The sequence below is a fragment of the Nelumbo nucifera genome, chromosome 5 (assembly GCF_055504915.1).
Source record: "Nelumbo nucifera cultivar China Antique chromosome 5, China Antique-T2T, whole genome shotgun sequence".
Taxonomy (NCBI): domain Eukaryota; kingdom Viridiplantae; phylum Streptophyta; class Magnoliopsida; order Proteales; family Nelumbonaceae; genus Nelumbo; species Nelumbo nucifera.
This window is the reverse complement of record NC_142653.1, coordinates 3,909,115-3,929,362: the sequence shown is the minus strand read 5'-3', so window position 1 is coordinate 3,929,362 and position 20,248 is coordinate 3,909,115. Positions and strand designations below refer to the sequence as shown.

At 38.2% G+C, this 20,248-nt stretch overlaps 2 protein-coding genes across 3 annotated transcripts; both read left to right on the top strand.

The window, feature by feature from the left end:
* Nucleotides 1-1,222: 1,222 nt before the first annotated feature.
* On the top strand, nucleotides 1,223-14,477 carry LOC104603638 (protein MID1-COMPLEMENTING ACTIVITY 1-like). 2 transcript variants are annotated; one of them, XM_010267707.3, is made up of 9 exons: nucleotides 1,223-1,597; nucleotides 1,713-1,796; nucleotides 1,972-3,003; nucleotides 5,808-6,223; nucleotides 6,468-6,577; nucleotides 11,130-11,201; nucleotides 12,227-12,333; nucleotides 14,005-14,098; nucleotides 14,205-14,477. In XM_010267707.3, exons 3-9 carry the CDS (start codon nucleotides 2,593-2,595, stop codon nucleotides 14,255-14,257), a joined length of 1,263 nt encoding a protein of 420 aa, XP_010266009.1. In that variant the 5' UTR covers nucleotides 1,223-1,597; nucleotides 1,713-1,796; nucleotides 1,972-2,592; the 3' UTR covers nucleotides 14,258-14,477. The 2 variants fall into 2 exon arrangements, with proteins under 2 accessions (XP_010266009.1, XP_010266010.1); XM_010267708.3 differs by having other exon boundaries at nucleotides 1,478-1,597; nucleotides 1,690-1,796.
* Nucleotides 14,478-16,613: 2,136 nt separating this feature from the next.
* On the top strand, nucleotides 16,614-20,024 carry HPR (hydroxypyruvate reductase). The gene is made up of 13 exons (XM_010267709.2): nucleotides 16,614-17,115; nucleotides 17,228-17,311; nucleotides 17,428-17,568; nucleotides 17,845-17,966; nucleotides 18,089-18,170; nucleotides 18,358-18,430; nucleotides 18,510-18,601; nucleotides 18,818-18,892; nucleotides 18,992-19,099; nucleotides 19,202-19,279; nucleotides 19,399-19,443; nucleotides 19,619-19,733; nucleotides 19,819-20,024. Exons 1-13 carry the CDS (start codon nucleotides 16,993-16,995, stop codon nucleotides 19,839-19,841), a joined length of 1,161 nt encoding a protein of 386 aa, XP_010266011.1. The 5' UTR covers nucleotides 16,614-16,992; the 3' UTR covers nucleotides 19,842-20,024.
* The last annotated feature ends 224 nt before the right edge of the window (nucleotides 20,025-20,248 follow it).

The following is a 20,248-nucleotide window of genomic DNA, read 5'->3' as shown; positions in this document are numbered from 1 at the left end:
TTTCGTCCTGGGTCAGTGGGTGGTCTCCCTCATATAGTTCATACCCGCTAGTCTATCTTTTTCATTCCCAAATTACCCACCCCTCTGCAGGTTTCTCCACGGGTTCTACTTCTACACCTGTACTCTCTGAGTCACCACCGTCCGATTTGAATTTTCCCCTGATGGACGGACGGTTGGACGAGTAGTAGTTGGGAGTCAAAGGCTTGTGCGGTTGTACCGAGGGAGAGTACAGGGGTGGATTTTGGAGCTAAAAGCCGCAAGTGACAGCTGTTCCCATCGCTTTTGTTGGGGGAGTTTAAGCTTACAACTCGGAGTTGACAAGCGAGATACGACGGTATCGTATCGGGGGTGTGGAAGGAATTCTAGGCATCAGTTTTCCAACCGTCAGATCAGATTGGTCACGAGCCCAACATTCAAAACTTAAAATCAGGCCGTCTCTTAAGCGGGACCCACTGTCATTGTCGGCTTTTAACCCACCTAGGCGTATAGGAGACTAGGGGCTCCCCCATAGCCTACGAATCGGAGGCTAGTAAATAGTAATTTGTCCACCCCATCGTATTGGTAAGCAGTTAATTGCCCAAATTAATAACTGAGCTGTGACCTGTGAGCTCTTCCCCCGTCTTATGGGTATGCTAAGATAGTAAAATGACCTTAATATCCTTACCTTTACTTTAAATTTACGACAAACTTGATCTTGTTTTGTTTCCAGAACATTCGAACTCTGCAGTGTAATTGTGGATTGATTTCCATCCAGCGTGAGGTGTTTCTGACAATCCACTGAATGGAGGGGCTACAAGGGAATTATATTAAACTCTAAGCTATTAAATTTTAATCCCATGTTGAGCTTGGACAGGCTGGAATGGCATGGTGGCAGGGTAGACCGTAAATTATATATAAATCTAAGACGGTTTATATTTCCGTTGGTAGTTTAGAATCCCTTAAAATTATGGGGTATGCCTCGTTAGTCGTTACCCTAGAAATCTAGAATCTGCACAAAATTGCACTGCATCTGCATCTGCATCGCAGTTTTAGCTATTTCAAATAATGGCATTTTGGTCAATGTCGTGCAATCCGAATTTACTCGTCCGTGAAAGATGGGGTGTTTTCGTAATATATGTAAAAATCGAGGGTCATCAGTTTCTATTTTGTGTGCCCAGTGCCCAGTGCCCAGTGCCCAGTGCCCACCCACCACTTCACACACTCTGCTTGACTAGTAACTGCTATTGCATGTACTTGCAGGCTGCTAGGCTACACAGCACGAGAGCTCTGCAACAACACCGAAGCCGAGTGCGACTGTGCAAGGGAGTTTTTTCTCTGCGCAAAGCTGACGACCTTCATATCCTTCCTGTAACCCTAAATTCTCTCTCCCTCATAAGCGGCTTTTTTTCACGCAAACCAATGCCTAATACTCGCATAAATCAAAGCTCTCTATATGTTTGATCATAAAAGAAGATCGCGAATAACAGGAAAAATAAAAATGGCATTTTGAGCGTGAACAAGGAACATTGAAACCTATAGAAGAAAAAGGAAAATTCCACTGCAAAGAAAAGTATTTACCATCTTTTCAGCTTTATTGCTCGGTCTCTCCATTCTCTTTGTAAGTTTCACGGTCTCGGAATGCTTTCGGAGGTTTTTGACAGCTAGAAAAGTTTCCTGGCTTCAGTTTTTGTTTCTGGGTGCTTGTGTTAGTGATAGGACGGTTGATCTCGCAGGGATGTGAAGGTTATCCGGCGAATGATTCATTTTGGCGGAATGCGGCTGGCTAACCGGTTTCCGCCAAATGCTTTGAAATTTCGGTAAATTTTCTCTCTTCTTGTTTCCGTTTCTTTCTTCCATCTGAAGTGATTACGACCACAGTATCCTTTTTTTTTTTTCTAATTAGCTTTTCTTTATGTAACTGTAAAGCAATGGAAAAAACGTAGTGGATAAATCTCGACATTTTGTTGTCTTTGTTGCTGAACTTCTTTGCAGATGAAACGAGTGTTGGAGGATTTTCGGCTTTGCTGGTTGAAGATCTATCATGAGAATGCGATTTCTAAAAGGATCTTGGAGGAAAAGAGTTTGATTCCGCTGGGAACTTTATGTTGCATTGAAAAAGCTGTTTGATCTCTGTAATCTTTGGTTCTTGGCCCTGCATTTTGGTTCCTTCGACAGTATCATCGGTTCTCCTTCGAATTCGGCTTCCTTTGTTGCAATATTTTGTTCCAAGGTTTCCTTTACGGAGGTTGAGGATAGGCGGACTATTGGAATTAAAACAAGTTTGAAGAGCTAAAGGAGGTAGAAAAATCATTATTTCCACCTCCTTGGTTTAAAACTTTTTGATCAAATATTATTTGTTTACTGTAAGAGAATCAAAACAAGGTGGTGCGTTGCCAGAATTAGGTGGGCTGTTGTTTCCAACCGAAAATATTGGAAATATCTAGGCTTTGTCATTGAATTCACGAATTCAAAACTAATTCTACATTAAGATTCAGTGAAGAATTTGGCGTTTAAAGTTTCTTGAAGAAAGGGAGCTGGAAAGCGCCTCCCTTTAGGGTTGTGGATATAGCTTTGGTTAAGATGTGCAGGAATTAGAGTGATCGAGAGGTAACGATGGCAAGTGCTTGGGATCATCTTGGGGAGATTGGCAATGTTGCACAGCTCACTGGCCTTGATGCCGTGCGGCTAATTGGGATGATAGTCCAAGCCGCAAGCACAGCGCGTATGCACAAGAAGAACTGCCGGCAGTTCGCTTTGCATCTGAAGCTAATTGGGAACTTGCTACAGCAGCTCAAGATCTCAGAGCTAAAGAAGTATCCGGAAACCCGAGAGCCATTGGAACAACTTGAAGATGCGTTGAGAAGGTCTTACATTCTGGTGAATAGTTGCCAGGATAGGAGCTATCTCTATCTGCTGGCAATGGGATGGAACATCGTGTACCAGTTCAGGAAAGCTCAGCAAGAGATTGACCGGTACTTGAAAATTATTCCCCTCATCACCCTTGTGGATAATGCGAGGCTCAAGGTATTCTTTAATTATTTTCATTTTGTTGTTTTTTGGTTGTTTTGATTCTTCTCCTATAAGGTACTAGTGTTCTCTCTTTTGCCTTTTGCAATGTACTGCTCCCTTGATGGCTGTATCTCCTGTTTATTGCTGGAATCTGATTATCAGAAATTGAAGTCAAAATATATTTTCTCTGCATTATGTCTTCTCTTAGTTGCTTAATTAGTTGGGATCCAATGCTAGTTATTTTAAATTATATTAACATTCAGATGTAATAATGACTTAAAGGGATTTTATAACATTATGATCTTTATTGCACACGAGGGTGAAATATTGGTGCTATACATAGTTACATACACTGCTATTTTCTTGTACATTTGACCTCAGTTGCAACTTTACATGTTAGAGGGTGGAGCACAATCTTAACAACTGATAACAGCTTAGTAGGAAAAATGATCATTCATAAGGAAAACTTCAGCTTGATTGGATTTCATTAAAAATGTATTTTGACTTTAACTTTTGCAACAATACCATTTGGGATTGGCTGGATAGGTCAAGCATTTCAACAGGTTGGTGTGCTGTGAGGAACTGTGTATCAATAAAGCACCTTTCTGTATCCTGTAACTGAACATACTATTTCTTTCCTGTCCTACTTGGGGCAGTTGATCTGAACTCTGCATCAATCTTACCTTTGACTCAAATGGGCCCTGTCTTGCTATTGAATTTATTAGAATGTCTAGGTTTTAGTTGCTAGGTTCCTGCCATGGTTTGTTATTTTAATATTGATGAATATTTCGCCATCTAGAGTTGGAGAAATTTTGGAGATATTTCACTAGTTTTGCTGAGATATTTGGAAAACCTAAAAAATCAGTTAAGTTTTCTAGAAACACAGAATTTGTTAATAAACCTTCAAGACATCATTAGAAGAAATATAAAATTGCACATTTAAGGCTCAAAACCATAGCAAAGAACTATATAAATCAAATAGGAAAAATTAAGATACCGTAATAGGTATGTTTCTCTTTGTATCCCTTTTGGTCTTTAGCCATCTTCTCTTTCTCCATATATGTCAATTATTTGCCATTTTAACTTTTTCCTTTATTGTTATTTTATGTTTTGATTAGATTGAGAATACTTTTATAGTTACATGATTTTCTTTTTCTTTTGAATTATAGTGACTTAGTAATTGAATCATATCCAGTGATTTAAAAGGTGCGCCTAGGTGCACAGGCGAGGAGCATTTCAGGGTAGGCGCCTTGCCCAGGTCCTAGGCACAACCCTTTCAAAAGGCGCATACCTGGTGCGCCTTACGCCTCAGCCCAAGCGTGCGCCTTTTGAAACTTTGATGCTTTTTTTTGCTTTTTTTTGTGTCTAGTGGTTGGGTTGGGGACTCCGCCCCCAGACCCTGTGCCACGCCCCTTGAGGCATTTATTGTTTTTTGTGTGGGAAATAAGAATTTAAAACCAAACCTAGACTTGTTTGGGCTCGCCTCAAGGGGTGTGGTACAAAGGTGGCTCGTAGAATCGGGAATGTAATATGTTTTACATCACATTAGCTACTTGAAGTAATGCAATTGAGAAAAAAAGAGATTGTGGGTTTTATATGCTTGAAAATGTTTTATATATTTGATTTTATTTTTAAATTCTCATTTGAATATGCTTTACATGTTATATTTATGTATTTTAATATTAGATAGTAGGTTTTTAAAACATTTATTTTAAAATTAAAGTTTATATTTTTATTAATATTATGTTTAATATTTTTTTTTTGCATTTTTGATTTTTAGCCTTTTTTTATAATTTTTGTGCCTTGCTTAAAAAGGTGTGCACCTCACCTTGCGATTCAAGCGCAAATTGACCCCTGCGCCTTACGCTTTTAAAACATTGATCATATCATAGTAGTAAGCAAATATCTAATCACCAATTCCCTGCTGGTTCTTTTAGGACAATATTTAAAGAAAAAAACTATGATGGTTTTAATGAAATATTGATAATTTTCAATAACACTCTAAAATTTTAAATTTTAAATATATAGTCTAACAATGAAATCTGAAATATCGCTGACATATTGGGGATGTATGGAGAAAATGACTCTCGGGAGATTTTGTATCACCACCTAGCAAATGGGGATATTTCGGGGATATATCACCAAATATCGTTGATATTGCGAACCATGCTTCCTGCAAAGTAACATGCACTTACCAAGAACTCCAGGTTGTCTGGTATAGGTTGTTGCCTTTGGCACTGGTAGTGATTTGGGAGTTGTTTCTGGTATTTTATTTCATTATGCTAGTGGTTGAACTGAATCATTGAATTACCAAATTTGGAGATTTCCAAACTTTTGAGCCATCAATACCTTCAAATATGAACCAAGACCTTTTTTATTGGGGAGCAGGGGTTTTCTTCATAGGAAATGCCTATGTAGCCAACCTCTGAATAAATGTTTTATTGTTGGAATGTTTTCTTGTGACAGTAGATCGTTTTAACTTGTTTGGTTTGGAGGAAGTTAGCATCCATTTGTTTGAAAATGGCAGAAAATGAGACAAGGAGAGAGTCAGTGAGCAAGGAAAGGTGGCATATTTCACCTTTTTGTTAACTACTTGGTGCTTGGAACTGAACAGGGCGGGGCAATGTTTAATTAAGTTCTTGGTGCTCTATCTACACAGCACTGGGGAAGAACCTGCACTAATATATACTAACTCAAACAAGGATGTCCTATTTACTGTATTTATAGCCATCTTGGATTTACAGATTACTGTATTCATGAAATAACGTTAACATCCCATAGTATTCATTCTTTATTTTCCCCTCTTCTTGAATGTGCAGGAAAGGCTGGAAGATATTGAAAGAGATCAACGTGAATATACTTTGGATGAAGAGGACAGAAAGTTGCATGCTGTTATTCTAAAACCCGAGCCTACAAAAAATGACACAATGGTGTTGAAGAAGACCCTTTCTTGTTCTTATCCAAACTTGCCTTTTGATGAAGCACTTCAAAAGGAAAATTCAAAACTACAACAGGAGTTACAACTATCACAAGCAAACATGGATGTGGGTCAATGTGAGGTAATTCAACGTTTGCTTGAAGTTACTGAAGTTGCAGCAAGTTCTCTACCAGACAAGGATTCACCTGACAAAAGTTCCAAGAAAGTGGAGCCAAAATATTCAGATGCCCATAATGATAAATTGCATTCCTTCGATGAGAGATATCATGGGGAGAATGATACTTATGTGCCCTCAAGGTTTGTTTCCTTAAAGTTCGTATATTTGTGGATCCAAGTAATTCGGATGAACAACAATTCATCGCTAGTTAATCCTTAATTATTGCATTACCTACCTAGGTCAGTAGGTACATGCATTGGACATAAAACCAGACAATCTCTATCCAAGCTTAGTCTAAACTTTTATTTTCCATATAAGATTATAATGTCAACAATCTGCTATTCATTTTGTGGCTCAGTGACACCCTAATTATTTCTTTTGCAGAACTACTTCTTTAGTTTCATCTGGACATGACCTACTCTCAACTAGAGGATCACACCGGCATGAAGAATGGCATTCAGATTTACTTGGCTGTTGTTCAGAACCTTATTTGTGTATGTATTCCCTAGTTTTAATGCATTAATTTGGAATTATTCATGAATGTTAAGTGGGTCAATTCCCCCTTCCTTTGGCAAGTTTCATTCGCCACTGCCACACTGTGCATCATTTTTTTTTGTCTTGCTGTTATTGTTATGACATCTTTGATCACCTGCCTAGCAATAGAAGATATACTTATGTTTTATTCGATATTATATGTTTAGGAATTGAAGTTTACTCTTACTAGGAACTAATGAAAACTAATGCTTGTCCATTTATTTGGAATTAATAACTGCAATTGCCACTTACAAGCAGAATGGGATGTTTGAATTCTGTTTGGAGTGGCGCTATGTAGTGTAAATATCATGGAATGTCATTTGGCTGAAAAAAAAAACTTGGAAATTCTGTATCTAGTTAAGGAATCTCTTGGGGTTTTGGTCTTAGAGGAGGTCTTAGGGAGGATGAACCTTAGAGGTTAACATCCTTGCCGACTTTTTAAATTTATGATTGTCTTTTTGTTAACTGCTTGGGTTTCATCCAAAGGAATGTTATCAGGGATGGCAAAATTTATGATTGTCTTTTTTGTATTTTGTGGGAGCCAAGGGATACAAAAGAAAGGATCATTTGGTAAAGTGGGAGGTGGTGTCAAGGAGCAGGGATAACGGAGGATTAGGGATAGGGAATATTAAACTCAGGAACTTGGCACTATTGGGTAAATGGCTATGGAGGTTTCCTTTGGAACAAAAAAATATGTGGCATAATGTAATTGTAAGCATCCATGACATGGCAGACACCGGATGGGATGTTGGTCTTGATCCTAGGGCATCACAGGCATCTCCTTGGAAGGCAATCCACAGCTTGCTACCTTCCTTCCACTTGTATATCAGGTATGATTCTTGTGCTGGAAATAAAGTGCATTTCTAGGAAGATGTCTGTTTGGGGATACACCTCTTAAAGACAGATTTCCACCTATCTACTTCTTGTCCCTCAACAAAGGGAGAGTGATTTCTTCTGTGTGTGCTAATGGAAACTCTTGGGATCTGGGATTGAGAGGGTTAAGGGAATATGAAATGGGCATAGTCGATGATCTCATTTCCCTTCTTAGTAGTGCTTTCTTGGATCCTTCTTGTCAGGACGCTAGGATTTGGTTGGTGCCCCCTTTTTTCTCTTTTTTTTTTTTGATAATTGAAAATTTAATTTATTAATCAAAGAAAAATCTGTTACAAATAAGCCCAGAGAGAGGCTCGAGGTCAGCTGCACTCTTTAAGAACAAATCAGGACTACATGAGATAAAAGTTACCACTAGAAGAGAGATTATACACAATCATAAAGCTGCCCAGAACAGAGAAACCCTATTAACCCTTTGTTTTGCAAGAGAATGAGCCATCTCATTAGCCGATCTTCTTACCCATTGGATCCTCACTATCATATTCCTTGTTACCCAAGCCACCTTCTTAAGAAGATCTCTTAAATCCTAGACAGTTGAATCTGGATCCAGCAACCATCCCACAACAACCTGGGAATCGCCTTCAATTATCAGCCTTTCAATACCAAGTTGGCTGGCTAGCTGAATCCCCTATACAACAGCTAATAGCTCTGCTCTGGTAGAATCTCCTAAGCCAACTGGACCTCTAAGATATTGTTGTCCTTGCCTATCAAGATTCCTCCTATAGCACAGGGGCCAGGGTTACCTTGGCTGCTTCCGTCAAAGTTTAGTTTAACAAACCCTTCAGGAGGAGGGACCCAAACTGCAAGAAACCTCAGTTTTGAAGATGAAGTGCTAGCCACTGTTGACCAGTTCCTCCAGAAGTCATCAAAGGAGAAAGACTGGGATAAAGAGGTTGTTCTCAACCAGTGCATTGCCCTTAAGAAAATGCAATCCTTCAACTCAGAAAGGCTTCTCTCCTTTTGTCTCTTTTGCCTATGCTTCCTTTTACTCTGTCCTCCTTCAATCCTTACACCCGGTAGTTTCCTTCCCTACAAAGGATCCTGTACCCCCCAAAACAAGAGCCTTTTGCTGGGAGGTGGTGCTCCAAAAAATCAATACTATGGATAAATTACAAAAAAGGAGGCCGAATCACTACCTCTCTCCTCATGCTTGTTGCCTTTGTTTAGGAAATGGTGAGACAACTGCACATCTTTTACTGTATTGTCATTCACTTCTTTTGTGTGGAATTGGTTTTCTTCCCTATTTGGCTACAGGTGGACCCCTCCCCTGGATGTGGTAAGCCTTTTTGACCCAAGTTTCTCCATACTACCAAAGGAAAGGGGGTAAGGTGATGTGGAGGGCAACAAGAGCAGCCATCCGTTGGTCTGTATGGGAGGAAAGGAACAACAGAATCTTCCAAGGGGTAGAAAGATCAAAAGAACAAGTCATTGACTGCATAGCCATTAAAGTTATGCATTGGCTGAAAGTTACTGATTTGTTCAAAGACTTTTCAGTGGATGATATACTAAGGGGGTGGTTAGCAGTGGCAAATTCTTCATCTATACAGTCTGTGTTTCAGCCTTATTGGACTCCTGCAGCACAACAAAGGGTAAAATTAAACTTTGACGGAAGCTCCTTGGGTAATCCAGGAACCTCTAGAGTTGGGGGAGTCTTCAGGGATGGGAAGGGCAGACTGATGGCACTATATTCTGTTCCATAGGTGTGGGAGACTCTCTGAGAGCTGAAATCATGGCTCTACTACAAGGATTGAGATTGGCCAAGCAATGGGGATTTCAGAACTTTGAGGCAGAGGGAGATTCTGAACTGTTAATAGGATGGCTGCAGACTAAAAATCTGGGTGCATGGACTTTCAGACAACAGATAAGGGAAATACTGTGCTTAGCAAGGGAGGCTGGGGTAATCTTCAGAAGGGTAAGGAGGTCAGCCAACTCTGTGGCTGATGGTTTGGCAAAGCAGGGGGCCTTCAGGGAGAACTTTTTTTGGGCTGTACTGTAACTTTCTAACTTGATTGGGGCCAACACTCATTTTCTGAGTGGTTGACAATGTATGATGATTAATTACTATTTTTAATGAAAGTCACTGTTTCCAATAAAAAATACATCAAGAAAAATAAATGGGGAGTGCCCTATTGGTGGTCTAGCTCGTGATGCTGATGGGAGTTCTTCAGGTTTTCAGCAGGTTGATTGGTTCTACCACCATCAATGTCGCTGAGGTGTGGGCTGCTCTTGAAGCTTCACCAAGTAGCAAGGATCATTGCAGACAATTGTAATTAACTAATTATTGAAGGTGATTCGAAGTTGATCAATTGCCTCAAGGATAACAAAGAGCCCCCCTGAAATCTTAAAATGATTATTGAAGACCGCTATAATCTGTTTAGTAGGTTTGGATTGAATGTCCAATATTCACATGTATACAGGGAAGCCAACTCCATGGCTGATTATCTGGTTAACATTGGCCACAATGATGTGTTGGTTGAATCTGTTAGTGATACTAGGATTTTGACGTATTTATGCTTCTGCGGCTGTTGGGAAGGGCTACTCCCCAGTCTGTGTAGCTCCTTTTCTCCTTGTTATCAAATAAAAAAAAAAACTATTTTTATAAAACATCAAGGTTTAAAACATTCTTTTTATAAACTTTCTTCTGATAAACTCTTCTACAAACTAAACCTTTTCGCATTTTGCCTTTCCAGTTGTAGAATATGAGACACATTATCAGGCTGCATCAAGTTAAATTTTGATGGAAGTAGTATTGGGGAATCTGGATCCCTCAGGTGTGGGAGGGGTCTTTAGAGACGAGAAGGGAACTATAAAGGCTTTGTTCTCAGGGACAATAGGGGAAGGGGACTCGTTAAGATAAATTATGGCAGTGATTTGAGGAGTACAGAAAGCAAAAGAGATTAACATCAAGAAGCTTGTGATTGTGGGTGACTCTAAAGTGGTGGTAGGAATAGGATGGCTGCTGAATATGGAAGAAGCTTTGTGGCTTTATAGGAGTGAACTTAATTTCAAATGGATAACTGCAGGAATACAGGTTAAGGTTCAATCGGTTCTAAGATCCGCCAATGCTACTTGCAAAACAAGGGGGTGAATAGAGATCATTTATGTTGGGCTGAGTTGTAGTTAATGGGAAGAGATTGCTGTTCTACTCTTCATTGATGTAAATTACATTGTATATTATGATTTCATAAATTCAAGTAATTTATCAAAAAATGAGGCACACTATCTGAGGTATGAAGATTTACTGCCCCCTCTTCCATTGACAGTATTTGCTACTGATAGTTATAATTGTTTTAGTGGTGATTAGATATTGAATCAGTATACTTGTCAGACTATCATATTACACATTTGTTGGAAGATATTTAAGAATGATGGGATTTTATGATTTGCATACTGCATTTAACATTCTTGTATTGTATATTTAAGCTACCCTCAGTTATCACTATTATCTAAAAGGCTAGGTTGTTAATTGGTGCCACTAAGTTCTACAATTGAAATTTGAAAAGCTTTATATCTCATCTTGGAAAAAACATTGTCCGTTTGTTAGTTGTTAAGCAGGCCATGATACTCAAGTTCTTTTTCTTCTGTTAACCATTTTATAGATGGGTTATTAATTTTTCACAGGTATGAGGACTTTCTTCTATCCATGTGGCACATTTTCAAAGATTGCTACAGTGGCTACTAACAGGCATATGTGTAAGTATGTTCAACTAATATTCTGGTCTGATTTTCTCTTTATTTTCCATTTAACTGCAACTATGTGAGCATGACTTGTCTGAATTAATAATGTAGACATTGCTTTTTAGTACCACTTTTTTGCCCCAGATAAAAGCTAGAACTTTACAAGGTTTGTTAGATGTAATTCTTGATTGTGATTTCAATTATTTGCATCATAAAATGCTGATGTCCTATAGGATGGAAGCATTTCTGTTCATCTTGTCAATCTGCTCATTTCAGCAGTTTCGAGATGTAAAACCATATAAGATGCTGATGTCCTTGTACACAATGTTTGGAGATCACAAATCTTTCCTTCACATTATACAATGTTCTGGCTAACTTGAAGTGGGAAAAAAGGGCTTCCTTATCATAGTGAACCTTTTATTAGGCCCTGATGGCAATGCCAGATTCATATTCGAAGGAAGCAAATAGAAGCTGGATGATGCCATGAAAACGTTTTCTGTTATAAATGCAAAAAAAAACACTATTAAAATAGTTGGAGTTTTGCAATGCCTTCTAGGTGGATATGGTTATCCCAAATGCCTTTAACATTGGAGTTTTGCAATGTTCAGTCAATTATATAAATTTAACTGAGTGTAAGTGTGTAACTATTTCAAAATGCTATCCAACACTCTAATCATTTTTTCCTGGTGAGCAAGAATGTTCAATCGTGCAACTGAGTGTAACTATTTCAAGATATTTCACTTCTTAGTGGAATGTTCAATCGTGTAACTATTTCAAAATGTTTCTAGTTCTTAGGTTGTTGTATATAAATGTAACTGAGTGTTGGAGTTGTATTCCTGATATAGTGGCAATCAGAGTATTCAAATCTTGAAATCTCTAGAAAGCAAGCTAGTAAATTTTTTTTTTTTTTTTTTTGCCTTTATTGGATCTCTGAATGCAGTGAAAAATTGCTTTTATGGAGTTCTGAACTCTTGCATATGCATTGTGATATTAATTGAACAAGTTATACTGAGAAAAATGTCTTCTCTCTTGATCATTAGCTCCTGCAGAAGCCTGTAATGAACTCATGGCATATTCATTGATATTGTCTTGCTGCTGCTATACTTGCTGCATCAGAAGAAAGCTACGCAAGATGCTCAACATTACGGTATGCCCATTCTCATGGTCTTATTTTACTTGTTACATAGATGGAGGTTCCTAGAGAAATCAATGGGTGAACAAACAGTAACTAGAAAATTCTTTCAGTCTGTCTTATGGTTTTTACTAATGTTTCAGAAGTGTGCAGTATAAATTCACATTTCTCTTGCCTTTTATTTTTGGAGCTTTACAGCAGAAGTCGATGTCATGATTCCTTTTCTGCAGCTTATTTCTGCTTCTACCTTAAAAAATCTCCAAATCATAGTTGTCAAGGTGACACCTAGGCGACAAGGCACCCTTGGAGTCTCGGCTCGCCTAATCGCCAAGCAGTTTCCTATAGAGTGTTATAACAAACTTTTATATTTTTAATTTTTTGAGGTTATAATTATAAAATAGACATTTTTAAACTAAAATATCCATTTCGTGTGTTTATATACTAATTTCTTTTTGTTATTTTCTTATTTGTTAGGGTTTAACACAAACATTGCTAAATGCTGTATTGAACCCTCAAAGACTTCAAAACCTGAACCAATAAGTAAGAAAGAACATAAAATGTTGTCCAATCAACACATTTTCTTCTTTTTCTTTACTAATTGTGTTTTTATATACTAACTTTTTCTTCTTCTTCTTCCACCTTTTCTTTTCTTCTTTTCCTATAACAGAAATAGGGGTTCAGCCCTTATATTTTTTGAAAACCTGAACCAATAAGTAAGAAAGAACATAAAATGTTGTCCAATCAACACATTTTCTTCTTTCTCTTTATTAATTTTGTGTTTTTATATACTGGTTTCTTCTTCTCCCCTATATTTTTCGAATTTTCTTTTCTTTCTTCTTTTTCTTCTCATGAATATGTTGATTTTCTATACTTTAACATGAAGTTTATACTTGTGAAAATTATGGATATTTATTAAGGAAATATGATTATGGAACCTAGGGAACTACCCTAGGATACATATAGGCGCCCTCTTAGACAACTAGGCGACTAGACGCCCCCCTGTTGCCTATCCTCGCCTTGGCGCCTTGAAAACTATGCTCCAAATAGATAATTGGATATGATTATAAATCCAGTACTGAAAGGTACTGCTAAAAACAACAGTATTGGAATTTAAAGCAACTACTGTAGCCTACAACCCAAAAAAGGAGCCAAGTGTGCTCACAAAGGAAATGTGAAAATTGGAACGGGAAGTGTGGGTGGTAAAAATCCTTGTCAGGCCAATAATTGTCCAACATAAAGCCAATTTCAAAATACATTGCTAATGATAATTGAATATTATTGTATCACTGTATGCATTTTTATGCAAGTATTTCCCCCTTTCTAATTCAGGTTTTTTCATAGGTGCATGAAAATACAAAGTTGCTTCGAGCTGTGATCAATGGAAATAATTTTGTCCATTTGGTCACTCATCCAACAATCTGTGGTTTCCATTCTTTTTGAATAATCCAAAGCCCGCCCATCTTCTTGTGCACTTTAAACTCAATGATTAGTGTTTTGGAGAAGGAAAACATCAAAAAAAGGAAGATATTTGCTTGGGGAACAATTATTTAAAATGTTTAATAGTTAATAAAATCTCTGTCGGCCAAATGAAGAGGGCCAATTTAATCCATGTGTAATTTAGGTACCAAATGTACACTAGTTTCACCATATATTGCTTGTTGCTGAGTCCATCTTTCTGTTTGGCAGGGAGGCTTGTGTGATGACTTCCTCTCACATTTGATTTGTTGCTGCTGTGCCTTGGTTCAAGAATGGCGAGAAGTGGAGATCCGTGGAGTTTATGGTATGTTCTACTTCTACTCATGGAGCTTTTCTTAGCTCCTCTGAAATAGATGCATTGCCAGTAGCAATAGTCAAAAAAGTCTTGCTGATATTAAAATAACTTGCAGGTCCTGGAAAGACAAAAACAAGCCCACCACCTTCTCAGTATATGGAAGCCTAAGTGGGGTATATATAGGATGAAGCTTGGTCGTCTAATGGGTTACCACTCTTTAAGCTTTTACCATAGAACAGAGCAGTAGCATCTGTGACTTAGAAGTTGTACCTGGGATTCTGTTCTGTGCCATTTATTTAGCTTTGTAAATTTGGTATGTATACCTTCCAGATGAAGATGGTGTGTTATACATGCATTCTTAAATGAAATGTTTGCTTAATTTGATCTACACGATGGGGCAAAAGATAGACGGGGGTTAAGTCTATTTGATCCAGGTATTATAGGACGTGCACAAGCAGGGTACCTAATGAGGCAGTCTTTTTCTACCGAAAAAACGAAAGGCAGTCTTAAGCACTTGGACCGGTCAACTCATGGATTTAGGAAACCTTCCAACAGAACCACACACACTATGAATGGGAACATTCCACCATCCAGTAGGCATTTTGTGCATCAGACCCACCAACAGAATACCTCTCTTCTGTGACTTTCCATGGGATCACACAGTAGGATGATCAACATTCAATAATGAGACCATCGTGGATCTTTTCGATATCTATTACATTTGTACAGCCCATGTTTTTATCATCCGGACCCGCTGTACATGAAGCTGGACTGGAAGGCTATTGGTGATATACTGCTCATCATTTTAAAATTGTAAATCATAATTTTGTTTGGTATTTCTGATGCTTATGGTTATGACCAATTGATTTGATCCCACCACATTCAGCGGGCCAGTGTTTAGTAGGGACTAGTGCGTTGCGTAATGTGGTAGCCAGATTACCTACTCACTTTTTTTCTACCCACAATTCAAGATGGCGATGTGGCTGCAATTCCGGACGGATAGAGTATGGGTAGCCAGATTTCCTACCTCGCTTCACAAACTCATGTTCTTCTAACTCCTTCAGATTATCTGGGGCCCATGAATTTATTATTGGCATATAATATTATCATTGGTTTCACAGACAGTTTAACAGTCAGCCAAGGTTTAAAGTATCCATGCGCATCAGCTGATACGAATCATGCTGGTGGCTTTCTGATACGTCCTTACAATGGGTGTATTAGGGTTCTGATAGATTCAGGGGGTGGAGGAGTCTTAAACTGATCTCTCTGAATTAGTTTTAAAAAAACAAAAAACAAAACAAAAAAACATTATTGATATCACCCGATACGCCCAACCAGCCATTGCATTCTGCTAATCTTTCCTCTGTTGCAACCAGACACGATCTCGATCTCGGGCTTTTTACTCTACCAGGCATCAGGCTGGCTATCAGCTACTTAATCTGAGTCAGAGTGGCCTTCCTAGCAGTTGTTAAACGTAAACGTTAATTTTAAGCTGTCACACGGGTTACAGAGGTAATATTATCTTAAAATGACACTATTTCAAAACAGGATTTGAATATTCATTTATAAAACTTTAAATATCTTTATTATTCCAAATTTGCAATATTTTGTGCATCGCCCACCCCGAAAACCAATAAAAATATCTTACTAACGTACGATAATGTGTAGATACTCGGATCGTTATGTTGTGTTTGGTAACAGTACAAATTCTCATTTAATTGGGTTTTAATTTATTCTATTTCATTTAATTTGTACTATAATCAAACAAAATAAATTAAAATTTGAAACAAAAAATAGGTCAGAATTTACACTCAAATAATTTGCACTGTCATAGTTTTCTATCAGTGCAAATTTATTGCATTGCAACCAAACACAGCCTTAGGGGTGAGTCGGGTGACCATCAAAAACCAAAAAATAAAAAATAAAAACCGAGAAAGCTAATTAGTTGAACTAATTGATTTGGTATTTAGGCTCAGTTTGAAAAAAGTACAAATACAAATATATACAACATAAATACATGCAAAATAATATAAAATATAAGGTTTTGCACTCTACATATTTACATTTGTACTCCTTCCAAACTTAGTCTTAGACTCCATTTGAAAAGAGTATAAATACAAATATGTACTATGCAAATACAAACAAAATATAAAGTTTTATACTCTACATATTTGTATTTATACTCCTAAACTGAGCCTTAGAAAAAACCGAACCAATTCAATCAGTTTTCCTTAACCAATATCCAATACATATAGGATTATATATATATATATAACCAAGCCCGCCCGGCGCCTGTAAATGGTGAGTAAACGTATAGGCAGAGGCAGAGAGCTGATGATAGTTGGAGAACCGAGGGGAGGAAAATGGATATGGGTTAGAGGGTATGGATGCAATGCAAAATGGGTCCTATCCCATCTCCCATCTGAAAGGGACGGGGGAGGTTTGGGCGAGTGTTCTGTTATCTTCGTTATCTTGTTAGGGAACGAGAGGTCTAAACTGCATCGCCCCTCAACTCAATCACTTGTACCTACGTATAGGCTATATCCCCTCAGCTAACAACAAACACATTTTTATCATCTCTATCTATAATCTATATACCATTCCCCTTCCCCTTCCCCATACACTTCACCAAAACAGAAGAATGGAAGGCTGGAAGCTATCCAATGTCTCACGAGCTATCTTATTAAATTTCTCTCAGACATGACTCAACAGTACTCTTCTACCACTGCTTGTATGTATCACAAAATCCCATCTTTCAACTTGTCTCGGTAGCCCGTAGCGCATAGAGTCGAGCTTACTTTTGAGAAACGAAGTTTGAAATAGCTTGGTTCCTTAGCCAGTAGCAGCTTTTCACTTTCTCAGTGCTCCCAGTCCCATTCTCCAGTACTGAAACCGAGCTTTTCATGGCAACGCCAGTTTCTATCGAGGTTTGGAACCCAAATGGAAAATACAGAGTCGTCAGCACCAAGCCCATGCCTGGGACCCGGTGGATTCGTCTTTTGACCGATCAGGATTGTCGGGTGGAAGTAAGTAATCTACTTCCTCTTCGTGTCGGATGACTCGGATCGGTAAATTTCATCGATCCATCTATTATTTTCCGATGCGACTTTTAATCTATTTATGTTATTGCTTCTATAGATATGCACCCAGAGGAAAACCATACTGTCTGTGGATGACATTCTCGCTCTCATAGGTGACAAGTGCGACGGTGTGATCGGGCAGGTTAGTTTCCTTTTTTGTTTTCTAAGTCCTTTGTATCGACAGAAGAGGAGGGGTTTTTAAGAACTCTTTTTAGGCTTAAATTATTCGATTCTTCTGTTTATTGGTTTTGGTTTCAGTTGACAGAAGACTGGGGAGAGGTGTTATTCTCTGGACTTAGCAGAGCAGGCGGGAGAGCTTTCAGTAACATGGCTGTTGGCTACAACAACGTCGACGTTAATGCAGCCACTAAGTATGGAGTTGCCGTTGGCAACACTCCTGTAAGTTTTTCTTAATTTAATTCCTTTCTACTTTAGTCGGAACTCGGAAGGTTTATAAGATAACTGCATACTAGATTCATAAAATTCAGTTTTAAGTCTCAGCAGAAACACGTTCATACAGATTTGTTGAACTTGCATGGCTGCTCTCTCAGATTCAATATCTAGTAGTTCGAAGAACCAAGCCTTTGTTTCTTTTTGGGAGATATATTGATTTGTATACTTGAAATGAACAATAAATTCTGAACTTTTGGATCACCCCTCTTGTCTGTTTGCTAGGGTGTACTTACAGAGACAACAGCAGAGCTAGCAGCTTCACTTTCTCTTTCAGCATCTAGAAGAATAGTTGAAGCAGATGAGTTCATGAGAGCTGGTTTATATGATGGATGGCTTCCTCATCTGTATGAATTATTACCCTTGGAAGTCTTCCTTCAAATATTCAGCCATACACTGATATGTACATAGATTACAAAGTACTCAAAGGCGGGAACAGCTACATGATTTGAGTTAATGTCTCTGATAGGTTTGTGGGGAACTTGCTCAAAGGACAAACTGTGGGAGTAATTGGAGCGGGACGTATTGGATCTGCTTATGCTAGAATGATGGTAATATCTAATTATCCATCTTTTCTTACTCTTTAAAATTTTAAGCAGGAAATTGTCTCTCCAACCTTGAAACAGATCACTTCTTTTCTGTGAACTGTGAACACCCATTTCTTTCAACTACTTTCTCCTCACATGCTTGGTTTATTAAATATCATGGCCTAATCCTGCAAGTCTTCTTCTTCAATAGGTTGAAGGGTTCAAAATGAACCTAATATACTATGATCTGTACCAAGCCACTAGGCTAGAGAAGTTTGTTACAGGTGTGTTAGGGTCAACCTTTCAGTTTTGATTGCTGCTAAATACTTCTTTCTTCAATACTTACTTGTCCGTCCTTTGCAGCTTATGGAGAGTTCCTCAAAGCTAGTGGTGAAGCGCCCGTCACCTGGAGAAGAGCTTCAACCATGGAAGAAGTCCTCAGAGAAGCTGATGTGGTAAGAAACCTTGTGCTCTAGACCTTCAAACCTAATTCTAGCATTGTGGTCTAAATCAAACCTCAAGATGTGTGAAAGATCAACCTTCATTGCATGTTCAAGTACTAGAACTGATAGAGTGGAAGACTTGTAGAACATTTGGGTTGCTTCAATGATCCTAAACCAGATTATCAATTAATCTTGAACTAAATGGGGTGTGATTTGTGCTTTTTGCAGATAAGTCTTCATCCTGTCTTGGATAAAACAACGTACCATTTGGTCAACAAAGAGAGGCTCTCAATGATGAAAAAGGTGAACTCTATATGGGCTTTGTTTTTTATATGCTTCATGAATCACATAAAGAAATATGAGCACAAATGGATTGAAATCAAAACCTTCTGCTGGTTATAGGAGGCAATTTTGGTAAATTGTAGTAGAGGCCCTGTGATTGATGAAGCTGCCTTGGTGGAACATCTGAAAGAGAATCCAATGTTTCGAGTTGGTCTTGATGTCTTTGAGGTAACCACTTTGCTTACTACTTCAGAATGTTAACCATGGACCTTAATTGTGAAGTGAAGCTCCTAAGTTTTGCTCTTTTGTTTGAACGCTCTTACTCAACAGGAGGAACCTTACATGAAACCTGGCCTTGCTGACATGAAAAATGCCATTGTCGTGCCCCATATCGCTTCTGCTTCCAAGGTAAAAGCAACCCCTAAAGCAGATGCACACCAACCATACTGAACAAAGATATGCATACTCTCACCTAGACTACTCTTAATCTTAGAGACTACCTAATTGAACATTTTTCCTGATTGTAGTGGACTCGTGAAGGAATGGCAACACTGGCTGCTCTGAATGTCCTGGTACGTCCAACAAATTCGAACAACAAGACTCGGATTCTGCTCAACTTGATTACATCTAGCATCTGTGCTGATATTCTTTTGTTGAGGATGCCACTGGACTTATATATCGTCGAATAATTTAAATGTTCTGTTTGTGCTTTCTTTTTTTTTTTTTCCTTTTTTTCTCTGTTTATAGGGGAAGATTAAAGGATATCCAGTTTGGTCTGATCCAAACCGAGTAGAACCATTCCTGAATGAAAACTCCCCACCGCCCGCTGCTTGTCCGAGTATTGTAAATGCAAAAGCCTTAGGTACAGAGTTTTAGCCTTTAAACCAAACAATTTGTAGATTTTTTTCAGGCTTTGTCTAATCTGCTTTATTCTTCCTTTTTTGTAGGCTTAACTGCTTCAAAGCTTTAAGGGCTAAAAGCTTCAGAATGCTCATGCCATTAGTGATTCTTCAGTTCTTAAAAGGAGAAAAAGAGAGCGACTAAGGATGTATATTTGCTTTACATTGTGTTATGAACTGGCTTCATTGTTTTCTTTTTCTAAATATATATATATATATATATACGAACTATTTAAAGTTCTTTTTTTTCCAAATATAAACATGGATCCAAGGTTCAAAAGTTTTTTTTTTTTTTTTTTCAAATCGGATTCAGAGGGGCCGGTTTAAGGTCCATCCACCCCTGAACCGGTCAAAACCCCGATACACCCTCTGGAGGGGCATATTGGGAAGTTTCCGATACCGATATTTTGACCTTGCATGGATTAGCAATTTATTAAGCCTGATACTTGTTGCCTAATCAACCCTTGTATCAACGATG